Source organism: Talpa occidentalis, unplaced genomic scaffold (genome assembly GCF_014898055.3).
Source record: "Talpa occidentalis isolate TD23 unplaced genomic scaffold, MPIMG_talOcc4v2.1 talOcc4.2, whole genome shotgun sequence".
Classification (NCBI taxonomy): domain Eukaryota; kingdom Metazoa; phylum Chordata; class Mammalia; order Eulipotyphla; family Talpidae; genus Talpa; species Talpa occidentalis.
This window is the reverse complement of record NW_023602073.1, coordinates 111,926,495-111,948,092: the sequence shown is the minus strand read 5'-3', so window position 1 is coordinate 111,948,092 and position 21,598 is coordinate 111,926,495. Positions and strand designations below refer to the sequence as shown.

The 21,598-nt window shown below is 39.9% G+C and overlaps 1 protein-coding gene across 2 annotated transcripts; it reads right to left on the bottom strand.

Moving 5' to 3' along the window:
- Nucleotides 1–1,375: 1,375 nt before the first annotated feature.
- Nucleotides 1,376–12,159, bottom strand: MFSD4B (major facilitator superfamily domain containing 4B). 2 transcript variants are annotated; one of them, XM_037520235.2, is made up of 4 exons: nt 12,056–12,159; nt 10,283–10,451; nt 9,490–9,606; nt 1,376–8,229 (listed from the first exon to the last, which is right to left on the bottom strand). In XM_037520235.2, the coding sequence occupies exons 2-4, from the start codon at nt 10,446–10,448 to the stop codon at nt 6,986–6,988; spliced, it is 1,527 nt and encodes a 508-aa protein (XP_037376132.1). In that variant the 5' UTR covers nt 10,449–10,451; nt 12,056–12,159; the 3' UTR covers nt 1,376–6,985. The 2 variants fall into 2 exon arrangements, with proteins under 2 accessions (XP_037376132.1, XP_037376131.1); XM_037520234.2 differs by lacking the exon at nt 12,056–12,159 and adding an exon at nt 11,906–12,049.
- Between the last annotated feature and the right edge of the window lie 9,439 nt (nt 12,160–21,598).

The window sequence follows — 21,598 nt, the reverse complement described above, 5'->3', positions numbered from 1 at the left end:
GTGGTAAAAGTTTGAAGGATCTCTTTATCTTGTCCTTTGTTATCTTAACAAGACCTAATTACTAAACATAGTATAAATGCTCAGCAAATATCTGTTAAATGAAATTCATGGGTTTGGAAGTCTTTCTGTTCCACAGAAATTAGAGCTATAATATCACTTACAAATTGGGGATCCTTTATATCTCATTTAAGGATCACCCTATCAAAAGTTTTTTGTTGATGGAAATCAAATAGTCTACTAATAATCTCCTCTAATAAATTATTCAAAAAAGGCCTGCCAGTTGCTATGACTTCATTTTTCAATTTGTTTCAATTTGATCAGAACCATTAGTCTCAGGTTCTGAAAATCTGCATCTCAGTAAGGCATCCGCTAGCTAATATTCACCAAAATCAGCACTAATGTTGTTATAGAGCAGATAGAGGAACTTCCCTTTTGGTGGTAATGGCTCCTGACTCGGCAGTGGTGGTTGGTAGGAGTCTGGCGATATCTACTCTCTGGATGTAGGCAGCTGACACTAATCCAAGGTCAGCCATTCATAGGCTGAGACAAAGGGCTCTGCAATCATGACAGTGGTAGTCACTCAAGTCAGATGGGTTCCATCTGGAATGTGGACTACAGATACCAAGGATGGGCAGGAGGAACAGGGGGAAATCTCCCAAGGGCAGAGCTGCTATGACAGAGACAGAGCGCAGCTTGACCCCAGATTGTGCCCAGTTCCTGAGGGCTGCAGGCTCTTTCCAGTTCATGCTTCCCTGAAGACACATCATCTGGTTCCAAGGTAGCTAGAGGGGCTTCTGTGTTTACAAACCAAAGAGCACACAGATCACTTATTTAGCAGAAAAACGGATTCAAAACTCCAAAATACATGATGATACTTGGTACTCCAAGGACAGGCATGGAAGTTCATTAACCCTCAGTATACAGTGCCTAGCACAAAGTAAGTTTTCTAACACTTGCTCAATGATTGAACCAAAGTTGGAAGCAGAGATGAGGAAATGTTGAGGTCAATGCTGGATACAATGTTTAATTTACTCAGTACAAGATGACACTGAGCTGATTCTAGGATGACAAAACCAGTCTAGAGTTTGATGCAACACTAACAAACCTGATTCTCTATCTTCTTTTTTGTAGCTGGTCTCTCTGGGAAAAACTGCATTAGGACAATATCTAAGCCAAAAAAAAAAAAAAAAAGCATCCAAAATAATCCTAAGGGGGGAGGAGGGAGAGGGATCAGAGGGAAGGAAGAGCACAGGTGACTGAGGTGATGGTGCACGGGGGCACTGGTGAAGGAAATTCTATGAGGACTACACCTGGGGCGGAGGGAAGGAAGCAAACATTGTTTAAAATTAATAATGATGTAAAATTAATTAATCTAAAAAAGAATTATCTTTTGATCTAGCAATTTCATTTGTGGGGCGATATCCAAAAGAATTGAAAGCAGAGACTCAAGCAGAATATTTTTACATTAATGTTTATAGCAACTTTATTCACAAATGCCTAAAGGTAGAAGCAAGCCAAGTGTCCATCAATAGATAAATGGATAAACAGACTATACACACAATGGAATACTATTCAGACTTAGAAAGGAAATTCCAACACAGGCTACGCCATGAATGAACTTTCAAGACATTATAAGTGAAATAAACCAGTCACAGAATATAGGGTAGATACTATAGGATTCCCCTTGCATGAGGTACTTCTAACACTCAAATTCAAAGAGACAGAAACAAAACATTGTTGTCAGGGGTTGGGGAAGGAAGAAACAAGGAGTTATTGTTTAATGCATTTCAAGTCTCAGTTTTGCAAGATAAAAATGTCCTTGGAGCGATGGCTTGATGGTTGAACACAATAATGCCAAGGCAATGAATATAATACATGCTCGAAAACATTTAAAATGTTAAATTTTGTCATGCTATTTTATCACCATTAAAAATAACTGTCTTTTTCTTTTAAAAGACCTTATAATCACAACAAGTTGTTCAGATGCTATAAAACGCAACCCCCTTGGATTGCCTTCACAGTATCTTAACTAACATAATCAAATGCATCAAAAGTAAGTTGCAATAAAGAGACCCAAGATTAACAGTCAGAGTGCAAGAATATAAAGGATCTTCTCTGAAAGAATTGAATAAATAGCAAAATAAAGGACAACAGAAAACAGTTAAAATAATCACAGAAAAATGTTGAAAAATAAAGAACAATTCTCACTGTAAAAATTCAGTGAATTCAGTGTTATAAAATTTAAAATCATTAAATATGAAACTACACCTAAATAAAAATCCAACTTAAGTTCAACCCAGCCTTAGTGCCAACTAGCCGAAGTGCAATAAGTGTATTAGATCGTCCTGATTACCAAGGTCACCAGCCTTGGTTTGATGGTTTGGTTTTTTAGTCCCAAGGAAAAACACACTTTATTATATTTATTTTTTTTAAGAAAAGGTGGATTTATTGGAATACACCGCTAAGAGAAGCAACAGGCGACACTAGAGGTCTGCCGCACTCACACTTCCTCTTTTAGATCACCACTGACACCCTGTACCATCATGACCCATTAAAATTAGGTCTTTATCTAGGGCTATAATTTATATTATGTATGAGAGTTGATGAGAAATATGCCACAACATTTCTGACCCTATACTTATTAAATTCTATTACAACAGGAAATAAAAACTTCCTGAAAATACCTTGTGTCCTCCCCGGTGGTGCAGCTGGTAGACCGCCGCGCTGTGCAGCTGTCCGCAGCCTCTGCAGCGCAGGTTCAAGTCCCGGAGAGCCAGGGAGCAACCCACATGGTGCAGCAGACCTCTCCTGCCTCGCCCGCTGCTCCCCTCAGCAGTGTATTTCAGTCAGTCTGCCTGTTCTGTTCCCCACTCTGTCTCTGATGAATCCTCTCACCCTCCCCTGCCTTTGACTGTACCCCAGTTCTTGTATAAATAATCTTTAAAGAAAAAAAAAAAAAGAAAATACCTTGTATGATTATGTGTTAGATACCTTGTATACTTAAACCTCACACTAAGACTACAAATAGGACAGACAATTCTAATGCACATTAAAATATGACAGGCAATCTTTAGTTCTCTAACCTTCCACCTGGAGCTAGAATCCCTCACACTGCAAATTGGAAGAAAACACTATTTAAAACTGGTATCTACCTTATAAAAAAATAAATGAATAAAAATTTCAATTAAAAAAGGGAATATTTTAAACAAACTTTGGCATAACTTAATCTTTTGTATACCCATCCTTAACAGATCTATCCCACCTACAGTATCTAGAAATATCAAATACACATAATATAGGTGGGTACACAAAGACATACACTCTTCTCAAAAAACTATGAACAAAACAAGTGGTACTTAAACACAGATACAGGACATCTCCAAGTATATATCTCATCTATGCCCATTAAAAATGTTATACTCTATTTCAGAAGTAATCTTAAGGGGCAGCATTGGGTAACACAACGCTATTGTAAAGCAAAAGTTCTAGCTATGACAGAACAACCCATATTAGTTAATGAGTTCCTCTGAAAAATGATCATTTTACACGTAATCTGGGTCTCAACAATTTTGAAGATGCGTTGCTGTACTGGTCACCTGCCAACTATGTTTGTTTTATTTAATAAACAAACAAGTCAAATGAAAAACCTATCTACCAACTGTGGTGTTAATAGATTCTAGACATAAACCTCAAGTTGTTTCTGACAATTTATCTCAATTTTTTTTTTTTTTAACCATTAAGATATTTTGTTGATGAGAAATGTAAGGACTTCTCTAGTTTAGATTGTGGGTTATTTGTCCCTTATCCCTAATCTGCCATTACCATTTTATAACGAGGTACATTTATAACAAAAACTAAAATATAATAAAATTTGTTTGGAAAACAACAGTGATTGCAAAATGTGCGCTCAAAGTGTTCTTGGATGCAGGCCTCCCTGGTGGCGCAGCAGGTTGAACACAGCGCTTTGAAGCTGTTTGCAGCCTCTGCAGCGCAGGTTCGATTCCTGGAGAGCCAGGGAGAAGAATCCCACATGGCGTGGCAGACCTCTCCTGTTGCGCCCACTACTACCCTCAGCAGTATATTTCAGATCTTCTGACTGTTCTGCTCCCAGCTCTGTCTCTGGTGAATTCTCTTACCCTCCCGCGCCTTGACCTGTACCCCAGCTCTTGTATAAAAATAAATAAATCTTTAAAAAAAAAATGTTCTGGATGTTACCAAGAAAAGCTGACTTTTACTGATTTAAGCTGAATTTAAGCTGAATCTCCAGTCCCTGGAGATACTGAAGCTTTTCTCCCCCAGCTCAGTCGGTACCTTGCTTCATCTTTTATTTTGCCTCACCCCAGAGTAGTGACGCACAAGATGACCCCCAAAGACTCAAGATGACCCCCAAAGACTCACATTTCTGTACCAGCCTCTCCCCTTGAGTTTGGGCAGAACCTGGGACATACTCTGCCAACAGAAAGTGGTAAAGGTGACAATGGACAACCTTATGTTGTCCAAGGCGCCAGCCAGGCAGACTTGGACAAGAGCCTACAGCTGGCTCTGAAGCAGCAGGCCACCCACCATGAGGGGTCTCGAGAGGAACATGGCCCAGGGCACTAGGGGAGGTGCCACCTGGCAGGCAGCAAGAAGCAGGCCCCTCAGTTGACCATGGCAAGGAAGTGAAGACTGCCTGCCACCATGAGGCCCTGCAAGGGAACTCCAAGCTCCAAAGGGAACACAGCTCTGTCCAGCAGGTGACTGCAGACCTGGGCCACCATGAACAAGGGACCCAGCGACATTGTGCCTACATTTCTGACCCAAGGAAACGGGAAAACACAAACTGTCTGTAGTTTTAAGCTGCTAACTGGTGAGGATTTGTTACTTAGCAAGAGAAAATGCCAGTAGTGGTTGGTTGTGGGTCTCAGACACTTACCTAAGAAATGACTATTAGAATGAGTATTAATTCTTGGAATTGTACCAAATCTCATCCTTCCAATATGGAAATACACTATCAAACATTAAAAGCCTATAATCTCATAGGGCCATGCTCAATATGATTTGTGGAAGTGGACTTTCCAGTATGGACTTTCACATTTCTACCACGTTCTTAAGTCAAGCCATCTCTCCTTGAACTGAATCTTCTACCCCTTCCCTGTGGACACTACAGGAAAATCTCTCTTCTAGTAAGCCTCCTCTTTGCCAATAGGTACCACTCCCAAATTTCAAGAACCTGAAGAAAACCAGCAAGTGGAGGACAAGCAGTCTCCAAGTTCTAGCTAAGAGAGAAGCACAGTGTGTACAGACCAAGAACAGACTTTTTACTCTTACTTCCTCCAGAAACTGTTAGATTAGTAACAAGAAGTAGTGTTGTGGCCAGGGCATAAGGTGAAATGGCAGTGGTCCAGAAAGGCACTGTACTTCACTTAATGACAAACAAAGGCACATTAGTAAGAATTAGGTCAAAGAAAACAAACATACTGTAGCCAGGCAGGAACAGATACCATAAATTCTGGTAAAGAGATGTGAACAACATCTATCATCAATGCTCATCATTTCTCAAAGGCTGGCTCACAACAGCCTAGCCAGACTCCTATGAGGTCCCCCTCTGATCCTGACTCCTGGGCCATCGAGAACCTCTGCATCATTAATTTGGCTTGACAGTTATTTCACATAGAGGAAGGAGCAGCTCTCCATGGTTGATATCAGTCTTCTATCACCAGAAAAGACTGCACCTCGTTGAAAATTAAACTAGCAGTCTGGTCTACAGTGCTTATCATGTGACTTTACCAGTCAGACTCAATGAGAAGCAGCAAATCCAGAACCCCAGGACTCAGACTCAGACTCTGTTTCTGAGGTAGGTTAAGACCACAAGAGACCCTATCCACAGCCCTATTACTTACTAAGAAACTCTGAGACAGATTTTGAAAGCAGAACATTTATCTCCAAATCCCTTTGGAACATAATAGAAAAAAATCAGCATACAAAAATAACTTTAAAACATCTGTATGTTATGCACAATCTGCATAACTGAATGAATCACTGTATTTCGCTGAATATAAGACACTGATTGTTACATGCAACATTATTTTGTATATGGAAAACATTCAATCAAAGTTTGTCACAATGTTATATGTTCATTGATTTGAAAACATACTCTTATTTCAAAGATGTTCAAATGTCAACAAAGGTACACTTAGAATCAATAACAATACTAAATTGTGTCCTTCAGATAATTATTCAAACACAGTAAAAACATTGAATCTCTTTCCACTGATGTGGTCATAATCAGCAGCCCTTTCGTAAAGCTATTACTGTTGTTTCACTTCTCATTTTAATGAAGAATGGGTGGCACTTATATTATTTCCAGCAGACATCTTGCACAAACTTTAAAATCTACTTGAGTATCACTTGTATTTCACTTCTAGAGGCACTGATGAGATGAGATAAATGAGTCCTAAGTGAGTGAAGTGGCTGAATGCATAGCCCAAAAGCTGGTCAGCAGCATCGAGACTTGAACAGAACCTCTAGAGCACTGACTCGTATCCTCTTCATAAAATACTGAACCAGACTTATTAGAATCTGTTGGTGCAATGCTATGGACAGGGAAAAGCAATGAACAAAACTTCTGTTTGCAAAGACACTCTTTTGTGAAATGACGCTGCCTAATTTGCCTGCCAGAATACCTATGACTGACATTGATTACTAAGGGCTTTGCTACTACGATGGTAGCCAAGTGGTCAAAATAAATGCTTGCTTTGCATGCCGAGGGAGAAAACCATAAAATACTGCTCAGCCAGCCCCGTGCAAACACTGGCCTTTACAAGATGCCGCTGTATGGGACAATCGGTTCCTTTATAGAAGGCTCTGGCATACAAAATGTTTCAAAACCTTTAGCAAACCCGAATCTCAGAGCATGCTGAGCTTCTGCTAAAGCTCTGCTCTGACTGGCCTCCTCAGAAGTATAATTTTCAAAAAGTCAGGGTAACTCCCTCTTCTCTCAGCGTCAGTCCCTCCTGTCCTGGTTACCTGGCCTGTCACTGCCAGGAGAGTCGCCGGGGATAAGTGGTGAGGCCCACTCCAGCTCTAGGCCGTTGGAATGAGACAGGCTGAAAAGGTCAGCTGCAGGCTCCATCAAAGTATGTCCAGACGTCTCCATTACAGAATTCCTCATTGTGGCGTTCATTTCAATCACTTCGAAATCCATTTCATTCCATTTTTCTGCGTCCTCGTCCTCAATGTCCTCCTCATAGTCATTGAGCTCAGAGCTAGACAGCAGAGCTCTCTGGTCCTCGCTCTTCCTGTGTTCTTTCCCTTGACCCTCCAGAGGGAAGGTGGCTAGTTTGTACATCACGGGAAATAAAACGGCCGTGGCGACTGCCGCCCCCAAGGAGGTGTACAGGACGATGGGCAAATCTTCGTACCTTCCCTGGAGGGTCCCAATCACCCCGGGAATCGCCATTTCTCCCAAGGCCGCGCCGATGACAAAAAACGCCGCGGATTTCCCGTGGATGGTCGTGTACTGCTCGATCCAGGAAACACCGCTGGGAAACGTGGTTGCCATCGAGGCCCCATACACGGCAGTGGCCGTCCAGAGACAAATGGGGTTCTTGTCGAAAAGCACCAGAAAGAGCGACGAAGCCAGGCTGCCAACGTTGCTCAACACAATCATGGTTCCGGGTTGTAAACAGGCCGCAAAGAAGATGGCCAGACCTCTGCAGGCCGCAAAGCTGCCCCAGAACATGGAGTTTACCCCAGCCGCTGCACTTTCTGTCATGCCAACGTGGGTGGTTGCAAATGAGAAAACGTAGGAGCCATAGGTCACCTCGGCTCCAACATAAAAGAAGAAGAAGAGGAAAAGGAGACAAAGAAGGGCGTGGTGATATTTAGCTTTTCGAAACCTCTGAGCAGTTGCTCTCGCTGTTTCTCTCCTTGAACTTTTCTTTAAAAACAGAGCAAGGAAAAAGATAGAAACTACAAATAAATAAGTACCGATGATAACGTAAGTCCACAGTAAAGTCATGTTGTCAGGCACTCCGAGTAGCACGTCCGAGTCAGCTCCGGAGGACTGGTTCAGGGCAGGTTGCCGAGAGTCGACCTCTGTGTGGTTGTCAGCAGACACCGCCGTCCCCCATGCCAATTTAGCCAGCAGTGGAGCCAAAAAGGCACCCAAGGCAAAACTGAAGTGTAAGGCCTGCATGTGTGGAGCTCCTCTGTCCCCCCAAATAGCCAAGATTAGCACGTTACCACCTACCAACGAAAGAGGGAAGGAGGGTTGAATTGTGGTAGCAGCTCAGTGGTTCAGACAATCAGAGACAGGGCAAGTCCATTTTTCCATGGTGCCAAGACTATAACATACTCAGATAACAAATACGGCCACTCACTCCGTTCTAGGACTGAGGAACTCTCAGCTGCCGCTACCAGAGAACTCAAGGTGTAACCCCACATAACATGGAATTCCACCAGCCAGGAAACCACTACCGTCTAGAGCCAGGCACATCAGCACAAGGCTTTGTATGCTAGAGCTCTAACAACAGGCTTTAGGAGGAAAGATACTGTATTTCCTTATAAAAATACATATAAAGTAAAAGGTAAATTTTTTTCATGACATTGTGGCCAAATTACTGAAAGTTTTTACACCAGTAAGGTAGTCACTTGAGGAAAATTATTCACGTATATGGCAGATGCAAAATACCTTTTCAGGAACCTGAGCTCTATAGGACTCTGCAGTGCCCATTGCAGGAAGCATGGAAACTTCCAGCATCTGCACTTATACATCTATACAGAAGAGCAGGCACTTTTGGGTTTCATTCCTTTCTTGTTTTTAAAACGTATTTGCAGATAAACTCACAATTACACAACCAACCTAAGCCTAAAATATAAAACATTTCCCAATTGAGCAATTAACAGCAGAGCAAGGGAGAAAGGAAGGAAGCTGGTTTTAGGAAAGAATACCTCCTATATTAACAGTAGTTTTTTCAAGCTCTCACAATAGACAGAAAGGGTCTACTCAAAGAGGGCAGGACTTTTGAGAGAAAAGAGAGCGAAATAATAATAGCACAGGCTTCTCTTAATTCAAAAGACTGGTGCATTTAAAACTGATAGCTGCTTTTATGCTTTCTCAGCCAAATGGCTCCAAACTTGGAGCTTGTTAACCCAGCAATCCTTCCTTCCCTTACTAGAATGATAAATTCGAGCCCAAAACGCCAGTCTGCTCACCTGCGCTGAAATGACCCACTCCAGGGCCCTTCGGTGATGTACAATGTAAGTCAACACTATCTCACAGAACAAAACTCTTTCACCTCGCATTAAGGTCAACAGACCCCAACAGGCACCCTGCTTAGCAAGAGGAGGAGCTACCAGAAGGGTGTTCTGAATGGGTGACCTCATGATCACCTCAGTAGGTGTCACTCCACGGGATACTGCAAAAGGCCATGTAATAATAACATGTGCTCTGAATTTTGTAATAGAAATTCCCTATGCCCACATATAACTTCAGAGCTAACTTACCTGTATCCAGAATTCCCATTGAAACACCAAAGACAGATATCATGACAATCAGCAGGACTGCCGACTTACAAAATGGAACAACATAAAGACCGGCGGTGGTGGCCAACAAGGACACCCCTGAGAAAAAAGGTAAAGTCAGCGGTACAATGCAATATTCAAGCAGAGCATCGTGGATCAAGTCAGCATCAGAAACACCCCCCAAAATGCAAAAGAACTCAAATTAAAACTCAGTAATAATGAGCAGATGAGACCGTCAGCTTCTACAAGTGGCTATATCACTGAAAAGCTTTTATAATCTTCATGGATTATAAAGTACAAAGTACTATAAAGTACAAATTATTGTAATAGGAATACAAATCTAGCACTGCTCATAATCAAACTAAAATATATAGCATGGCAAAGTTTACAGCAAAATAGCTCAAAAATTTATTTGTTTCTTAATTAAGAACCCTTTTAGGTTCAAGGTGTTGCCCAGGAAATTTGCCCTCACCCTGACAAGCAGTCCTCTTTGGACATCAGTTCGTGATCCAGGGGTGATGCCTAAATTACATCAAGGTCAGGAAAGCTAAGCGTCTCCAACACACCCCAGGGCTGAGCCAATTTTCCAGCTGGGCCCAGCACTGACAGCCTGTAACTGTCCAGATGAGAGCAGGCACCAGGGAACCCTAACTCGCACTGAGGACACCTGAACACTCTGCATTTTGTCAGCTCTGCGACTAGCTCGTTTCCTGCTTAAAGACACATGGTAAAGTCCTTGAAAGGCACGAAGAAGCTAAAACTGGTGTTTACTTACCCAAAAGCAGAAAGTGATTCATACAGTCGAAAAGAACCCCTCCAATCACAGAGCCACTCAAATATCCAGAGGCTCGGCCCACAAAAATCAAAGAAAGACTGCTGATGTTGCGGTTCACATTTGTTGCCAAATCCTGAAATGTGGGCCCCAAGATGGCAATACTCATTCCCTAAAATTTAAAGACAAGTTTTTCTTTACAATTATTAATATCTATGTGATAGATTTTTTCATTATAAAAACAAGGAGGAGAGCATTTGAACATAACCAAGGGGATTAATTGGTTCCCAAAATCAGGAAAAATCATCATGACTAGTACTATCAGTGTTACAGACTACCCTTTCTGGTGTGCCCCCCAAATCTTACTGTTTTTCTAGGTTTAACAATAAGTTTTTCAAATATTCTTTAATTCTTTTGGCTTTTTCTATAATTATCTTTTCATTTGCTTAATACCATAAAAGACTATTTTATACTAAGAGTGAAATGTAACATTAAAGTAATACTGAAGTAGGTTTGTATATTTTGAAATACATTATTGCACAGAAACACAGATATTAGATGCTTAAATTCCCAAATCATGAAAATATTTCTCTCACTTTCTAAAGTTATTTTAAAAAGTCACACTATTTATGGACATACATGGGATCCTTTCTTTAAATTCATATATAAACACAAAGGGAAGACAAAATTTAAATGTTTCTTAATCTGCATTTCTTCAAAGAAAACTCAAAGCCATTAGGAGTATAATCAATTAAGCCTTGGAGAACGACATTAGAACAAAATTTGATGCAAAGACAATCTAGTATTAGCAAAATTAAGGGTTATAGTTGGTTCATAGAAGATATTCCTTGGAAACTTAAAAAATGTTTCTCATTAATTTAAATTATAATCAATTCTATTTCTAAAACAAGCTCTAAAAGCTTAGGTGTGCTTGTACCCCAAGGTTGAGCTGTCCAGGATTAAGGACAATCCTGGGCACAGCGCAAACCAAGTGGCACAGGAAAAAAAGGCTGAATGCCAGTTGAATCAAAATAGTTTCTTCCTGAAAAGCACATAAGGCAGGGACTTGTCACACAGTGAGAGTTCACGAAGCATCTACAATGATTACTAAATGTTTTCTTCCCCCAAATATTGTCAATTTTACTTGAGAAAGACGTCAGTGACACTCATCAGAGATATCACCCTTCCTACTTTCCAGAATCGAAATGATCAAGAGATGGAGGGTTCCGGAATTAAGGGAATAGCGCGCAGCCCAGGTGTCTGGCAGAGGGCCCTTTTCCTGGGCAGTTTATTCAAGAAAAACACTGAAGATTCTGAGCTTGCTTACAGAGGATTTTGACCTAATAGGAGACACTCCTGGCTGGACCACTTAGCAAGCTGTGGGGTCCGGAAAAGTCACTTTCCTTTTCTTTGCCTATTTCCCACTCTGCAAAAAATAACAGGTCTGTTAAATTTGACCAAAGGAGGAAGAGGAAATCCCAGAGAAAAGCTCTAAAATTCTGGGGATTGTGTCGTGCGGCCACGAGAGCCACTTTTATCTTAACAGAACTGCAAGGCTGCTGAAGCTAGATAATATAGTAGCCTAGTAAATTCTGGACCACCAGAACCCTTAGATTAGACGTGTACCATTCTCCAGAGGACAAAACTGAAGCTGGGGGGGGACTAAGTAAGGCCCCCAAAGTCAGTTTGGAAGCGGTGGAGGCGAGACTCGAACTCGGAACGCCCGTCCTCTCCAGCACGCCTGCCCCGGCCCGGGGGTTCGAGCCCCGCGCTCACCAGCCCCAGGAAGGCGGCGCACAGGATCACCGTGGTGAACCAGCGCAGCCAGCTGCTCCGCCGGGGGCCCGCCACCGCCGCCGGCTGCTTCTCGGCCCGCGCCCCGGGCTGGAGGAGCCGCTGCCCCGCGGCCGGGCCTCCGACCCCATCGAGTTGCAGGTCCGGCTCCAGCTTGGCGGCTCGGGAGAGGCGGTCGGCGGCCGCCCGGCGTGTCCCGCGAGCCCGGAGAAGTGGAGCCCAGAACGGGCCCCGCCCCTGCAGGGCCGGCCGTGCCCGCGGGCGCCACCTCCCCGGCGGCCCCAAGTCCGAGCGAGAAGTCAAAGTTGGGAATAACTGGGCGCAGCAGGCCTCAGCGGCGCGTCGCGCGCCCCTCACGCACGTACGTACGTTGCCGCCGCGGCCAGGTGACGAAAAAGTGGCCTCTCGCCAACCACAACCTTCTCATACCGGAAGTTGATGGCGTTGCCTAGGAGACCGGACCTCGCTCTCCCGCCTCTCGGGCGCTCCTAGCTGAGCCCCCAGTGGCCCGGCGGGCGGGCGCCCCGTAGCGGAGCAAACTGGAGCTGCAGCTGTGGGGCGGCCGCGTAGAGGTCAGCGGCGGCCAAAGGGTTAGGAGGAGAAGCGGGCCCAGATTGCACCCTGGAGCCTGGTGCTGCTGCATGAGGGGGCCCTGGGGATTTAAGGGCGCCCGAAGGTCTGTCCCTTATACAGCTCTGAAAGTCCTGCCCTCGCTCTTGGGAGCCTTGTCCTCTGTTGCTCTGTCGTTCACCTGTCAGTCCACAAGCATTTGTTGAACCTCACATGTAAAGTAAGATTTCGCGTGTATTATCTTGTTTAGTCTTAGTTTTACGACAGAGGGACAGTCTTAGTTTTAAGTCATGGAGTAACAACTGCCCAACGTCCGTGGTGGCTGTGTGCATTAACAGTGTAACTGTAGCTCAAGAAAGACCCTAGAAGCAATTGAAAAATTTGGCCTTAAGAACTTACCGAAATCTTGTTTTCAGGCTGCTTCAAAGAAAGAAATCATTTGCAGTGCAAAGTGTTGACCCAACTCGGGTTAATGAGGAAGCTTGGCAAAGGTCAGCTCATTTATCCATTAGCTTGAGACAGAAATGCTTCCTTTTGGAAAAAGGGGGCATCTTTTCCCCCTTTGCTCCCTACCGCAACTTTCCCCCCTCTGAAAATTTCAATATTGCAATCAGATTTCTATTGTTTGTTTTGGTTCATTCTTGTCAGTGCCTTGTTTTGTGGGGTTATTTTAATATATTCCACATATGAGTGAAATCATCTGGTATTTATCTTCTAATTTTTTCCAGTTCATGCATGTTGTTGCAAATGGCAAGATTTCATGTTTTTTTAATAGCTGAGCAGTATTTTCATACACACTATATTTTCTTAATTCACTGCTCTGGAGTAAGCATTTAGGTTGTTTCCATAACCAGCTATTGTAAGTGGTGCTGCAATGAACATACGAGTGTATATGTCCCTTTGAATTAGTGTTTTATATTCTTCAGGAAGATACCTAGGAGTGGAATGCTGGATCATATGGAAATTCTATTTTTAGTGGGTTTTTTTTTTAAGATTTATTATGCATACAGGAACTGGGGTACAGGCCAGAGGTGTGGGGGTGGGAGGATTCACCAGAGTGGGGAGCAGAACAGGCAGACTTGACTGAAATACACTGCTGAGGGAAGCAAGGGGTGAGACAAGAGAGGTCTGCTGTGCCAGATGGGTAGTTCCCTGGCTGGCGTGGAATCGAACTTGTGCTGCAGAGGCTGCATATTGCTTCACAGTGCTGTACTTACCCCCTTGTGCCACCAGGGAGGCCCTATTTTCAGTGCTTTGAGAAACCTCCATAATATTTTCCTTATAGGCTGGACCAGTAGACATTTCCACCAACAGTGTATGAGGGCTCCTTTTTCTCCAGGCCCGTGCCAACACTTGTTTTTTCTGGTCTTTTTGATGAGTCATTCTCATATATCAGGTGGTACCTCACTGTGGTTTGGGTTTGCATTTCCCTGATAAGTGATGATGCACATTTTATGTGCCTCTTCAGAGTTTGTCTTCTTTGGAGATGTGTATATTTAGCTTTTCTTCCATTTTTAATTGCTATATGTTTTCTTGCTGAGTTGTATGAGATTTTTTGGTAGATCTTGGATACTAGTCCCTTGCACTATGTGTGAAGTGCAAGAATGCTTTTATCTATTCTCTCAGTTAGTAGACCAATTGGGAATCTAGTGAAAGGGAGCTAAAATAGTCAAAATCCATGAGAATGAATCAAACTGAATATTAAGCAAAGGAGCCTAGTGAAGAATAGGAGCTGGAAGTCAAAACAAGAGGTGTGAGAAACCACAAGAATGATGAGTTAATGCAAGAACATGGGTCTAGCATGTCTAAATAGCTTATTCATAAAGCTGAGCACACCTGGCTTATATTGTGTCAGTTACCAGGAAGAGTTTATTATATTATTATGTTCCTAGCAAGTAAGGAACATTAGTTATATATTCTAAAGAATTACTCAATAGTTTATTGATCTCTGATTAGGTTTCCAACTGTTTCCTGGCTTCTTTGACAATAATTTTATTTTCTATTTTTTTTATTTTTTAAAAAAATTTACTTATTTATTTATACAAGCACTGGATACAGTCAGAAGCACGGGAGAGTGAGAGAATTCACCAGAGCCAGAGTGGTGAGCAGAACAGGCAGACTGAGGAAATACACTGCTGAGGGGAGCAGTGGACGTGGCAGGAGAGGTCTGTTCCGCACCAGGCCCGGGTAGGCATTTCGCCACACATTAAAAAAACTGCGGGCAGCCGGCATCCTCCGCCCATGTCATTCTGCATGGAACACGCCTCTCCTCCCGGTTAAGAAACCACACATGGGAGACTATAGACCAGTCCAAGACCTACGAGAGGTTAATGCTAGGGTGGCTGACATTCATCCCACGGTGCCTAATCCATATACTCTGCTGAGCTCCTTGCCTCCTTCCCATCAGTGGTACACTGTGTTAGATCTCAAGGATGCCTTCTTCTGCATTCCACTGGCACCTAAAAGTCAAGAATTGTTTGCTTTTGAGTGGGGAGATCCAGATACTGGCATGTGTGAACAGCTGACCTGGACTAGACTGCCACAGGGTTTCAAAAATTCACCCACCTTGTTTAATGAAGCTTTGGCTTGAGACTTGATGCCCTTTCGTAGCGATCACCCCCACCTACCTCTTATTCAATATGTAGATGATGTCCTTCTAGGTGCCTCCAGCCAGGAGCTATGCATCAGTGGCACAGAAAAACTTCTCACCACCTTGGGGACGCTGGGTTATCGGGCCAGTGCAAAAGGCTTTATTGCTAGCTTAAGCTAGGGTCCGACTCTGCCTGTTGTACTGACACAGCAGTCTCATCAGGTTAAGAGAGGGATCCCCTCCCAGAGCAATCCAGCTGGTTTTGTACTTTGTTCACAGGATGCGGGGAATTTTCACACCTGGGGACCAAGTTCAGCCTGATTGGGTATCTCTCCTTGGCATTAGCTAAGTTTCGTTTACCCTTGTCTTGTGGTTTTTACCCCAGCCTGGTGGTTTTTGCCCTGAAACGAAACTAGGGCATAGCTGTGCCCTTTAAAATGTCTGTTTTCCTTAAAATGGCTGCTGTCTTGCTATGCCTAATTCTTTAATATCTTACACTTAACATTATGAAAGAAATAGGCAGTTTAGAAAGCACATAACTTACATCTCTTTTCTTTAACACAAACTCTTTTCTTCACTTCAGTAATTTTTCCTTCCTCCATCTCCCCTGAGAATTCCATAAATACAGTCACAAAGCCTTATAAAAATTTGCTGAAATGTTTTTCTTTTATTTACTGAGAATATCACATTGTAAATAATCTTATTCTCCAAATGATTACAAAGTTCATTATAAAGGTTTTGGTTATCTATATTAAATTGCACATTATAAAAAAATCAATTATAAATTATATCCTTTAAAAAGAAACATACAATTTTTTAAAAGGCAAGTACTAAAATCCTGCAAACTGATCAAATTCAGCACAATCATTTCACATAATGATCTATATTTAAACAACAATTATGCCAATAATAGCATCCTGTGTAGGTAGAGAAGCAGGGCTACATCGCAGTGTGCAGCAAGCACTTGGAATGATTTGGTTTTGATGTCTAAAATAAATTTTAACTTTGAAGATAAATGCAAAATAATTTAAAAATTATTTTCAAATGAACTTTAAAATAAGTTGACATGAAAAATGTCATATTATACTAGGAGATACTTAAAATATCCAAGCTCTCTCTTAATAATACTGCAGGATTCAATTTGTTGTAGCTTAAATTTCAGGCTAATGATAGGTGAACAAAATAACAACATGCAAATTTATCCAGCATTGTGCATTGTCATTACAATCTTTTATTTCTCAAACCACAATATATTAAGTTGCATCAGAAGTTATTATTAAAAAGATATTTACTCTCACCCTTCTGATTAACAAGCCCTCATTCTCCCTTCCACACATAACTAATATTAACAGTAAAAAGGAATATCATTGGTCAACAGGGCATTCAGTACACTAGAATAGATTCCAAATGTATGGTCTTCCTAATTAGGAAATTTATATTTATAAAATAGAGTTAAAGCAAAGACTACAGAAGGCAGCAGAGTTAAAAATTTGTGGTTCCTACTTCATCTGAATTCTACTTACAGGAACTCAGAGCCACATGGTGATGCTAAGAGCCTTTGATAAATCATAGGTCTGAGATTTGCTGACCCAGATCTAGATATAATCCTTACTAATTTAAGTCTTTATGTCAAATCTGAAAAGATATGCAATGATATTTTAATGAGTTTTTTTTAACATAACTCACTATGTTTTAAGATTGATGACTCCTCAGACTTCGATTTTAGCCCCCCCCAAATAGCTTAACATATCTACTTAAATAAGCTCAATAAAACTATCTTGTAAACATATAAATATAATACAATATATATTTTTTTCACATACTTTCAGTTACAGAATGCTTTGAATAGCTAACTTTGTGCTAGAAAGATTAACAAGGTAGTCTTTCTTATTATTTGAGATATTGTTGACATGTAAAATCATATGGAACTTTTTCCTTAAATTTATTACCTTGGGGCGCTATATTCATTACTATCTTTTTATTTTTTTATTTATTTATTTTCTTAGAGTTTTGTACTTTAATGCCTATGTGTTAACAAAGTAGGAATTTGAACTCAGTTGTTTTATAGGTAAGATTTTTCCTCAGATATATATATACAAAATATGACATTCGTAATACTGCTGGATCTAGATATCTCCTATTGTGTTACATATATTTAAAAAGAAAAATAATTTTGAAATGAAATTTAGCACCAATTTTGACCTAATTTTTCTTTGGTAGGAAAAAAAGGCACCAAATACATAGTCTGCTTGTAGCCTAGGGTCAAAATAGAGCACTTCTAGTAACAAACCCTCAGTCCCTGAATATATATTCCAAAATAGTCTGAATTGTCAAAGGTATTTTGACTCATTACTTTTCAGCACATTAGAACATACTATAGAAGACTAGATTTAGGGAAGATCACAGTTGAAAAGTTTATGTGTTTATACATATTTAAATATTTAAGCAATTGACTCTTCGAATAATGGACAGATACTGAAGAATATTATCTGGTAAAGAATAAAAGTCATACCAGAGATTCAAATAATATCACAGATCTAATTTGATTTCTAAATATTATTTTATATTGACAGTTCTTATCACATGTTTAATAACATTCAATTCCAACTCTTCTTACAACATTCACATTGAAAGCCTAGGATAAGTTAGATTGGGGACTTGTGGGTTAACTCCTACACTATTGTCACACTCTAGGACAATGTTTACAAAACCCTAGTGAGACCAAAATTCATTGCCATGATCCCCATTCCATTAGGAAAGGGGTACCTCTCATGGGAATTAAACACATAAGCTGGAAGTTTAAGGCACAAGCATACAATCTAGTGTCAGTGATCATCCATCTTCCTGCCAAAGAAAACACAAGTGAAAATAAGACCTTATTATTGAGGTGCCAAGGTAATTTGAAAAGCCACTCAGTGAAACATTTTAATAAGTGTTCATTATTATACAAGATGATCTATTTCTTCCATTTTTTTTCCTTTTTCAGATTATCCATAGGCCACAGTAATACTTTTTTTTCTTTTTCTATTTATAAAACAAAGCATTTAAGAAGGTTTACTCATTTTGACCCTTTTCCAATTTGAACCCCCTTTTGTTTTAATCCCAGAATCACCACTAGCTCTGTTCTGATTAAGCTGTGCTTTTAGTTGGACACTGAAAGCTGAGGTAGGCAGATTGTCATGATTAAGTAACATTATCAAGTACGGAGTAAGATTTTATTTCATTTCCAATGTCTCTCCGGTTTACTGATACAAATATTGAAGTCTTCCATTCATAAATGAGGTAGCCTACTATATTATTCTGTATCCGGAAAGTAGTATCATGGGGATTTCCTTGAAAGTATAAGGTCAAGATAATTAATGTTTACTATTTAAAAATTAAAAAATAAATAAAAAAGGACAAGTTAAGCGAACTACTATGTTTCAAATTTCAAGTCAAGGTTTCTCTGAGTGACTCAAAGATGTGGCAATCAGTTGTTTCATGGGCCTTTATTGTCTCAGAAGAGTAATCAAGTCCACTTTTATGGTAGCTTAATAATTGTAGTGCTAAGTTGTAAGTAGTTTTCACATTTAGCTTTGGGCATTTGATCCTTTGTTTTTAAGAACAGTAACCCATCACTCTATTGTGTATTTATAAGACAAAAGATTAGTCTCCGCCACCAAATATAACAGTAAATATGGCTGTGGCTATGAAGCGATAGTGAACTCTTTGCTTTCTACCTTGTATTCTTTGCCTCTGGGACCAGTCTCAAAATCAGCTCTAAAATAAGTTAAGAATGAGCAGAATTAATGATTAAGTCGGTAAAGCTTTCTATGTTGTATTCTTATTCCCCATCACCAGATCACATCATCTATGGCAAATTGCTCTTTCGTTTCAGTAACAAGGCAAAAGGTTTGTAATTTTTTTAACAAAAATACAATTAATTATAGAGTTAGTTGTAACTATTATGGATGATACATTTCTCTATTAGCCAAGATACCATTTGTCTTTCAAACTAAAAAGAATATAGATGTAAAAAGAAAGTAATCAAGTTTCACTTTCTCCTAACACACTGGAAAATGCAACAGTATTTAATGTAAAAATTACTTCTTAATGTTTATGTCAGTAACAATGTGTTGTCAGCCTTACAAACTTCTTGAAGAGTTTTAAGTACCTATATAAATTGTTTACACATTAAAAAATTGGAGCTAATTATGCATTTCCATTTATAGTTCTAACTCTGGAATTTACTCTAACACCATTCACCATGAAGTGTAATCTAGCCAAAGGCAGGCTCACTAGGAAAGTCTCCATGAGGACTACTACATTCCGAGTCATCTCCCATGATGGGCTCTCAGGAATGCAATTTAGCAAGACTTTACTGGAACATGAAAATCAAAGTAGACAATTATGCTCTCCGAAAATACTTATGCTAAGAACTTGGCTATCTTTTCTCTCAAAGCATTTACCTAAACATTTAAATAAAAGTTTTAAATATTGGCATAAAAGATGCCAGTTACACAAAACATCCCTCCCTCTCCCCTGCAATTTTTAATCACATAATTTGAAAAAATTGAGTGTGGATCTTTAGAATTCTTAAGTTGAAGGCTTGAGAGCAAACCATTCTCAAGGTTACACGAACTGGAGGGAGTTCCAGTGTCTGAAATCATAGAGAAAAGAAAGTAGTGTGAAACAACTAATGGAACTAAGCAAGGATGTTAATGGACTCTTAAGCAAGTTTTTGAAGGAATGGTTGGGGGGAATGAAAGAATGATAAAGGAAAAAGATGATATGAAATGAGCAAGGAAAAAGAGGCATATGAAAGTAGATCACTTCTCAGAGCTGTCACTCTATGGGATGTCTACTCCTGAATCGCATACCACATCTTCTGTTGAGTTTTCTACTGATCTAACACTAAGTCACCCAGAAGTGCAACAGTTTACAAATAACAAAGGTACAAATTGAAATATTCTTTAGTACATTTAAAAGAATTAGAATTACCAGAAATAAACATCATTTACAACTAAGTTTACATTTAATTTAAAAGTGCGGGAGGTGGGATGGGGATTGAAGCTAATTAGTATTAAAGATTCCTCCACATTTGGGCACAGCTCATGAGATTGTCTGCAAACACATATAAGCAGATAATATATGTATCTGAAATGTAAGAAGTGTTGTTTCTATGAATAGAATGTGAAGCTTAATTCAAGCTCTATGCAAAATTTGGTGAAAATGACAAGTTTTTGCAGTGAGGCTATGGACTAAACTTTGCAGCTAAAATCAAAGAGATTTGCAAGTTTTGAATAAAGTTATCAATGATCTGGGAGTTTGTTATTGAAATGGTTGGATCGCAACAATATCCACTGCAGAAAAATTGAACCAAAACTTGCTGTAAGATCCTCAGGCATCTGTTTACAATAGTATCTGATCCAGAGTTTCTTTAAAGAGCAATAATCATTTCTCTTATGTTATTGTTTGCCTCAAATGACAGAAAGTTTAGAATTTGAAAATTTGCAGCATCCTGCAACAATTAGAATGATGAGACAGAAAACATGAGTTCTAACTATTCTTTTTCCATTCAGAAAAGTATCTGGATTGAACAACAACAAAAACATTTAGGCCCATTAGGTCACTTTATTGCACAGAAAATTAGAAAGAATTTACTTTGAAAGAGTAAAGTAATATTTTCTGGTCTAAAGCAAATTTTTATGAATGTTAGTGTTTTTCATTTTCTTAGTTTGTATATGCATTTTATGTAATTTAGACTCTTTATACTTTTCTTTTTAACTTTATATTACTATAGCAGAGTTCACTCTATAAGAATCTACAATAGTGTAGCTTTTTTCAGTGTTATAGATACTGTTTGATTCATACCATTAGATTGAAAACTACATGTGTAATAACACAAAACACAACCTCCTGACATCTAAATTTTATCATAAAAACTTAAAGTCACTTTGCTCTTTTAATATGGAAACTAACCCAGTAAGATCAAATCTTCACATTTCAGATTATTATCCCTTTTCCCCAAAGCCGCCAAATTTTGAAAGGAAAAACATTTTAAAGTTCTTTTACAGAGTAAATTTAGAATTATTCTTTCTGTAAAACTGGGGGGGGGGAGGGTGGGGCAGTCTTTAAAAATTTGTACTAAAACTGTAAAAAAAAAAACAAAAACTGGGTATGAATAAATGAAGAACCTGATAATGTATTATATTAAGTTCATGCCCAGTTATATAAAAATTATTTCCTCATTATTTTCAGTACATTTGAGATTATAAAAATATACCACTAAGCCCAATTATCAAACCTGCCCTTATAAAATGTTTTCTTCATAAATACAAAGCCCCCCACCCCTATTTGTGCCTGAAACTGCAACATGATAACAT

Excerpts from the sequence above, each read along its gene's own strand:
- MFSD4B (XM_037520234.2), bottom strand. Across the intron at positions 9,607-10,282 it reads GAATCACTTTCTGCTTTTGG|GGGTGTCCTTGTTGGCCACC; the intron begins GTAAGTAAACAC and ends CTTTTTTCTCAG. Across the intron at positions 8,230-9,489 it reads AATGGGAATTCTGGATACAG|GTGGTAACGTGCTAATCTTG; the intron begins GTAAGTTAGCTC and ends TTTCGTTGGTAG.